General features: G+C 32.5%; 1 protein-coding gene across 1 annotated transcript; it reads right to left on the bottom strand.

Moving 5' to 3' along the window:
- Nucleotides 1–2701: 2701 nt before the first annotated feature.
- Nucleotides 2702–4259, bottom strand: LOC130472407 (uncharacterized mitochondrial protein AtMg00240-like). The gene is made up of 2 exons (XM_056843193.1): nt 3124–4259; nt 2702–3043 (listed from the first exon to the last, which is right to left on the bottom strand). The coding sequence occupies exons 1-2, from the start codon at nt 3392–3394 to the stop codon at nt 2928–2930; spliced, it is 387 nt and encodes a 128-aa protein (XP_056699171.1). The 5' UTR covers nt 3395–4259; the 3' UTR covers nt 2702–2927.
- Between the last annotated feature and the right edge of the window lie 4111 nt (nt 4260–8370).

Here is an 8370-nt window from a genome sequence, read left to right as displayed (position 1 = left end):
AACGGGGTCTACCTGTCGAAGCCGGATACATGTCAGTAGACCAGTCAAAATTTGACCCGGCCCGAACCCGAGCCGAAAATAATGAATCTTGAACAAGATTTTGTTATCCATAACCTGATTTTATCCGAGCCCGAGCAACCCGAACAATAATGGGTCAAAATCCGGTCGAACCCGTTTTTGACCCAACCGATTAAAAATCATTGTATGTTGTATAGTAATAAATGAGGTTATGAGAAACTTTAAGCATAGTAAACACTTTGTTTTTACTATTGTTGGCTGTAATCTGATTTTAATTTGAATTATACGCCATTTTATGGTTGAATTTAACTAAAAATAAACTTGTGTAGGAAAAGTAGTTAATTTGTGCACGTAGTTTGTATATTTATTACCTAAATTAATGAAAATATAAGGTGATGTTTGGTTGCAAGTAATTAGAGGGGGAAGTGTGACTTACTAAGAAGTGCACATTTGTCATGTTGTTTGTTTGACATCAAACAGGTAAAATGGGGGAAGTAGAACTTCCTTGGGAATTCGGACTTCCCATGGATATGGCAAGTGTCATACCCTCCCCTCCCTTGATAAGTCACATTTTTCATGTCAATTCCTAAGAAGAGTGAATGTCTTATGTCAACCAAACAAGTGTAAGCAATTTTCTATGAATTTTACAAGGGAATTAACTTCCCATGAAAATAAACTTCCCATTGAAATTTAATTCCTACGTAAACCAAATAAGTTTTAATACACTTTATAAAATCTCTCAAATCGTTGGGTCGACCCGAAATCGAAAGTTCTAGGTATTGAACAAGCATTTTTAAACCCGATCTCGAAAAAATGACCGAAATAATTTAACCCGAACAAAAAAAATAATTTATAACCCAATCCAATCCAACCCAATCGACCCATTTGACAGATCTAGGTGACATGCATGTGTTGTTTGTAAATGCAGATATATGTGTTTCGACCGAGGAAAGAAAGAATCGGCCATGAACATGATTCATCAATTATAACGTAACTAGTCTTTGAGCCCGTGCAATACACAGACTTTTTTATGTGAATGGTTATTATTTTTTCGTGGTATACACAGTTAAAGATAATTATGGAGTATCAAATAGCATTTTCCACCAAATTATAATTATCATTTTTTAAAGCAACCAACTAAATCAATATTATTCGTGATGCTAAACATCTGTTGCATACACACGTCACTTTCTCCGAGAAATATTTTTAGTATTTGTAAAGCTTTCTTTGCTGCTTACCTCTTTCATTTCCTTAAGAAAAAATAATGCTTCTTTAAGTTTCTCTTCCCTGCCAAAGAAGTTAATCAAAGTACGAAGTATCAAACTTTGTAAGTTAAGCCGCTAGGTACAATCTAATCTTCTAAGATCATCTATTTAAAGTGATCGAGTGCTTCTTTTAGTCTTTTACTCTGACATACTATTTTAGAAAATAGTTACAATTTCACTCTATATTCCAAAACTATATGTATACCTAAATATAATTCTGTATTTCTTAACAACCTGCCAAGTGCTCTTTTTATTTCGATGTCTAATTTTTGCCAATCCAAAAACTTCCCTCTATCTTGCCTTTTACAATGCCCATGAATAAGTTTATGAAGTAAATTGAGTAATTTTGTGCTATTTTCCTCAAAGTTCAATTAGAAACTGTCAATCCCTCCAATTTTTCTAATCTCATGCGAAGTGTAATTAACCAATCTCAAATTTCTCTAATCTCATATAATTAACCATATTAATTGCGTAAAATCCCAAATCTTCCAAAAAAAATCGAATAACCTGGTTAAGATGCTTATTTTTTGTAGCAACTCCAGTTGTATGTTTTATGTAATCGTCACTAACTAATCAATTAACCTTAAATTCAATGAAAAACACTCAATTTAAACAATTAATCAATTAGATGAATAAGATAGAAAAGGAAGTTAACATGAATTTACATAATTATAAAAGTTACAAAAATAGTGAACACGAATTCACACAATTCATGAACTAAAGATTAAAATTTTAAAAAACCACAAAATATAGAACCTTACTGCATACATATAAACTCCCCATTCTAGTAGCCACGCAAATCAAACAAATATATAGAGTAGCTACCTAATATTTATTTATGACGGTCATCTGATTACAAAAGAGAAACCCAAATATTTTGGATTAAATTCTCTTTTAATTAATAGATTAAATGATTCATGAATCTCTAACCTTTAAAATACTCACATTTGCAACACTATGCTTATCAATAGTGTTTTGAGTCACAAATTCATGAAATTCACTATTCCTAAGGAAATGTTTTGCATTCCTTCCCTTTGCAAGCTCTATCATACTTCTTCAATCAACCAAGGTTCAAACCTTGTAAGCAACAAATTTCCACATTTTTTTTTCACTTTCTCTCTTTTCTGTTTTCTGATTCATAAGTGATAAATATTATATAAGGGAAAAGCTTTCCCCCAATATTATTGATGAACAAGAGTATTTATACACCCACAATTTCCAAGCAGGGCGTACGAAAGAACTAGGATAAGAAAATCAAAGAGTTTCCTAAACCCACTAACCTTCCTAATACTTTCTAACTTACGTAACAACTACAACATTAATACTTTTAATACTTTGTAACTTACATAACAGCTAGACCATTATTACTTTCTTAATTAATTAGGTATAACATTTAATTTTCGTAACACCCACCCTCAAGTTGGAGCATGTGTGGGGATTAAAAATGCCCAACTTGGAAAAAAGAAAATCAAATTGTTGCTTCCCAAGAGCTTTAGTAAACATGTCAGCGAGCTGTGAGGAAGTGGATACATAAGATGGTTCAATTACACCATCTACTATAGAATCACGAACAAAATGACAATCAACCTCAATGTGCTTTGTGCGCTCATGAAAAATCGGATTCTTAGCCATGTGCAAAGCGGACTAACTGTCACAAAATAATGGAATAACTTTAGGATGATGAACTCCTAAACTCAACAACAATCCCTTTAACCATTTTAATTCACATGTAATCGCGGCCATGGAGCGATATTCTGCCTCTGCGGAAGAGCGAGAAACAGTGTGTTGGTTTTTTTTGTCTTCCATGAAATAGGCGAATGACCTAAAAACACAAACCAACCTGTTAAAGAACGACGAGTGATGGGACACACTGCCCAATCTGAGTCGCACCATCCTTGCAAAGTTAAATTACTGTCAGCACGTAATAGGATACCCTGTCCTGGTGTACCCTTCAAGTACCGAACAACTCTCAATGTTGCATCCCAATGGTCAACTCGAGGCTCCTGCATGAATTGTGATAAGATATAGACCGAATAAGCAAGGTCCGGAAGAGTCACAACTAAATAGACCAGGCGGCCTACAAGCCGGCGGTAAGCCTCAGGCTCCTTCATTAACGACCCATCAGCTAGGCCAAGACGATGATTTTGTTCAATGGTAAAGCCGCAAAACCTGCTTCCGAAATAATATCAAGAGTATACTTCCGTTGACACAAAAATAATCCTGAATAACTCCTCGCAACCTCAATGCATACATAACCAAAACGCATAGGCAATTCTGAAGAAACCTTTCAGAATTCACAAACCATAAAACACAAATAGAGAAGAAGATAAGGGGATTGGGAAGGAGAGGGAGAGATGGAAAGGAATGAAATTATAGTTTGGTATATATTCGTTGGAATCCCTGAAAACAGATATATTGAAAATCCTTTGGGAACAAATTAAGGAAGTGTATAATCTCATCTCACTGTGATATGATCTAAAAATTAGGGGGGGGGGGTATAGGGATACCAGTTTAAGTTAGGATAAGAGCTTTTAGTATGCTATTATTTATCCAAAAACAATTATTTCTCAAGCAATTAAAAAGAACCTTTAAAACTTGTCAACCCACACAAGACATAAGAAAGGGAAGATACTTTGAACTTCGATTCTGTGATGGAACTGGCATACCGACACAATGCCTTTTTAACACGTTCTCTAAAAATTCTAAAAAAATATTTAGAATATACAAGATCTGCCCTCTAACCTATTCTCGAACTTATACTTTCAATTTACTTCTAAAATTTAATTTTGTGATATACTTACCAACTGGTGAAGCATGTCTATTGTCAGGTTGATCAAAACGACTTCAAAGATGTGCTCGAAACACTAGGCACGTTCTACTTCCTAATCAAAATTAACCTAGCGACGACTCTTTCTAGGAACATTGTTCTGCAATTGCGCCTCAAGACATTTGTTCATGAAGAAGCAGAAGAGCATTTTGGAACGTCAGTAAACCTTTTCATTTGTTTAGTATACCACGAACTAATTGTTGTGTATAAACTTTCTTTAGTTTTGAGAATTTCTATAAGAATAAGTAGCTATATGCTACATATATGTTCTTTACTAATGCCTTTTGCAAATAGGACTCTTGAAACTCAACTAATAGCTTATTGTTATATTAATTGTTCTATCTATTTGTTTAGTTCGTTTTGCCATTTGATTTCGATATCTTGGGGGACCGCGCGCGCTAGCGCGCGGTCCAACAACTAGTAAATAAAAGGCTAACATTAATTTATTTCGTACAAAACAGATGAATACCACAATTGAAGAGGAGAGGAGTAAATTAAGGTTTTAATTTTAAGTGTAAATTAAATGGATTAAATGAGAGAGTAAAGGCTGGAGATGAATGGAAGGGGAATATGGAAAGACTAAGGACTCAAAAGGTTAGGGGTGAAACCGAAAAGGAAAGATAGGTAGTAAGAAGAGAAGACATGTGGCAGGTAGAAGAATAAGATAATAACAAAAAAGTGACATGTGGTATATATGGTTTTAGTTTTTAAATACTAGGTATAGATTAGGATAGGATTAACATATGAGAGATGGAATGTCAATGACTGCTTGTGCTAACAAACCGTAACCGACATGATTTAAGAAAATGATAATGTTCTGGGGGAAATAAATTTGTGTATGAAGGCTAATAAAGATATTGAGAAGATGGTGGGATCGAATTGAAGGTGAAATTGGAGTTTGGTTCTTTTTCGAGGAGCAATTGAAGGTTTTTGGGAGGGTTTTAGCGATGGTGGGATCAAATTGAAGATAATTGAAGACAATAGATTGTCAATGGTCGTAATTTGCAAGGAGAACTCATCAATTTGCAATGAATGAAGATTAATGCCGAGGAGGATGATGCGGAGCTGCAGAGAAGACAATAAGACGATGACAGGATATGAAATTAGGCAGTTTTGGGTTTTTTTGTTCTTTATTTTTTATTTTTTAAAAAAAGGAGTAAAACGCATAGCCACATGTCTTCTGAGAGGTGATGCTGATGTGTCCGCCACATGTCTTGATAACGATGTTGCTTACATGTCCTTAAAATAGAGATGGTTATCTTTTTTAAATACTAGGTATTGACTAGGTATTGATTGATGACTAATGACGTAAGGCATGACGTAAAATAATCCTCGTTCCTTAATCGGTCCAAGTCCCAATTTCAACGGCTTTATTAAAGCCACGAGATGAGTGACGACTCATTCTTTGATACTACTCCGTAATACAGGAGTATCAGCATTCATGTAATCATGCTCACATGTTCCCTTGTAAATCACTATCCAAGATTAAAGTTTTCACTAAGTCAATAGTTAGTACAAATAAAACTTGGATCTAGCTAAGATGATTATTTGTTGTCAAATACATTGACCCACTATATTTGACTATCTTTTTTTTACATCATTGCATCATACTCCATCTGTTCCATGAATTTTCATTTTTATTTATTGAGTAAAGTAATATTATCTCCCACTACAAGAAATTGTACTATTAACGACAGGAAATCCCGTCGCGAAAGGCTAATAATCGTTGATTAACGACGGGATTTCCTGTCGCGAACCTGTCATACAAGGGGGCCGTCGTTAATACAAATCCCGTCGTAAATCCGTCGTAAACCCGTCGTAAAAGACATTTGCGACGGTTATTCCCGTCATTGTTTGGTTGTTAGCCCCGTCGCAAAAGGCTTTTGCGACGGAATTTTTGACCCGTCGTAATTAGGTTGTCGTTAAAGATACAAATTATTGTAGTGTCCGTTCAAAATGATTTTTACGTTTTCCATTTTACTACGTTTTTTATACTTTGTTTCATTCTAATTTTGAACGTGAAAATTTACTACCTTATCCTTCTTACTCCCATAATATTTATAATTTCTCACTCATTTTCTATTACTTTTTTTTTTCACTCACCCACTTTTTTACACATTTCTTGTTCTTAATCCATATTTTATTATATTCAACTAATTTTTCTACTTTTGTCTTAATATTTGTGCAAATAGTAACTGTAAAGATCTTTATAAGTGGAGGTAGTATAAGTGAAATTTTTCTTTCGTTAAATAATGCAGCATGTTGACTTTATGTTTCCAATACATAACTTTGACTCTTAATCTCTTGAATTAAGTAAATAATTTAAAAAATTGATACTCCGTATTTAAAAAGAACAAACTGTTGAGGGTCTTGTTAGACAAATACAGTACATGGTTTGTATTAGAATTTTCAATGTAAAAAAGCTAAAGGGTTGATTTATTTTTGTTTTGCTGTTCTCTCTAGTTAGGGAACCTTCCTAGAAGGGTTGCCTATCTAGTTTGAAAGTTTACTCCTTGTATTTGGTGTTTTGCTGGTTTTTCAGCTTTGTTACATGAATAAATATAGAGAAAATTTACCAAGAAAAAGTACATATCAATACGAATCTAATAAGATTATACACGACTACATATTTTCTTATGTATATATTACAAAATATGGCCAAAGGTACAACATGAATAGTGTAAAAGTCAAAGTGGTGCGGTATTTATAAAACATGAGAATTAATTATTTTTGGAGAAGAAAAATAGAATGAAACACTTAGTACTCAAAATAAGGCTGGTCTTAGAAAGTGAGCCAAATTGAAGTAAAATAATAGTACTGTGTATCTCTATTCTATAAAGGAATTTTAAGGTCATTTAAGGAATTTTTGAGGTCATTTAGTAAATAATCTTTTGGTGTCCCTCTAAACAATAGTCTATAGTACCCTCATTCACAATTTGAATTTAAATTAATGAAATTGAAATATATAACTAATGTCAAGATTTACGAAAGGTTTAATGCAAATTTTACACTATTTTTCTAAGAATATTATTGGAATTAAAAAATTAAATTAAGATTATTTAGTGAAAACAATTATTCGGTAAAGAAGCAAATAATAAATGTAGTTTTCACTTTCCAATATTCGTAGTAAATACAAAGTACGAAAATGCATCAAACTATACATTAAAATTAAATGCATTACGGAGTATTCACTTTTCAAAATTAGTAGCAAAAATATGAGTATTAATTATACACAAAAGATGTAGGGAAAAAAAAACTATGCTTTACTCAGTAAAAGATTAATGTTCAATACAAAGTACTCAAAAACAGAAAATGATGTTCCGTATAATTATACACTAAAGATGTAGGACTAACAAAAAACATAGTAATAAAGTTGATTTAATTATGTTGGAAATATTGTTTAAATAGGAAGTATTGCAGGAATAAAGTTGATTTAACAAAATATTAACAATATACTCCATCTGTATTTATTTAAGGGATACACTTGCCTTTTTCGGCCGTATTTATTTAAGAGATACACTTGCCATTTTTAGTAACTTATCAACCCCACCATCTAATTAAATAATCTATCTACACCCCATCCCCACCCCTCATCCCCTAAAATGACATGGTTCCCACTTGTTTTACTTATTAAAATATCTACCCAACCCCACTTATTTTATTACTTTATTTCACTCAATTCTTTTTCTTAATATACGTGCCCGACCAAGTGTATCTCTTAAATAAATACGGAGGGAGTACCATTCACCCCCATTCATTTATCAATGAATGACCCACTTAGCAATTTAACAGAAAATATACGTCACATAATATTTGCAATAACCAATTAAGGCTCAAGAATCTACCAAATATTTGACCTTATTAGTTATAATCAAGTTGTTAATCCTAAGGAAATAAGAACCTAATCAAGGGTTTAACCAAACATGAATAAAAGCTCCCACTCAAACCAGGAATTATATCCTTTACTAATTTTCAAACATAAAAATGTTTTTCCAAGTCCAATCAGAAACAATAAATTTAGTTAAAAATTTAACGCGCATATAAAAATTACTTTAAATCCCTTTAAACGATTTTTAGTTGATTAAAATAAACAAATTATAGTTTATTCAGGGTTTTAATTTTATTAAATAATTAGTATTAAATTAATTATAATAATTAAACTAATAAATAAAATTCCGAAAAAAATTATAAGCACAAAATTAAAATTAATTAAATTCATTGCTCAACAGAAAATCAAATCCTCACAAAACGTGCACAATG

The sequence above is a fragment of the Spinacia oleracea genome, chromosome 4, assembly GCF_020520425.1.
Source record: "Spinacia oleracea cultivar Varoflay chromosome 4, BTI_SOV_V1, whole genome shotgun sequence".
NCBI lineage: Eukaryota > Viridiplantae > Streptophyta > Magnoliopsida > Caryophyllales > Amaranthaceae > Spinacia > Spinacia oleracea.
The sequence above is the reverse complement of the archived record's forward strand: the minus strand, read 5'-3'. Positions and strand labels throughout refer to the sequence as shown.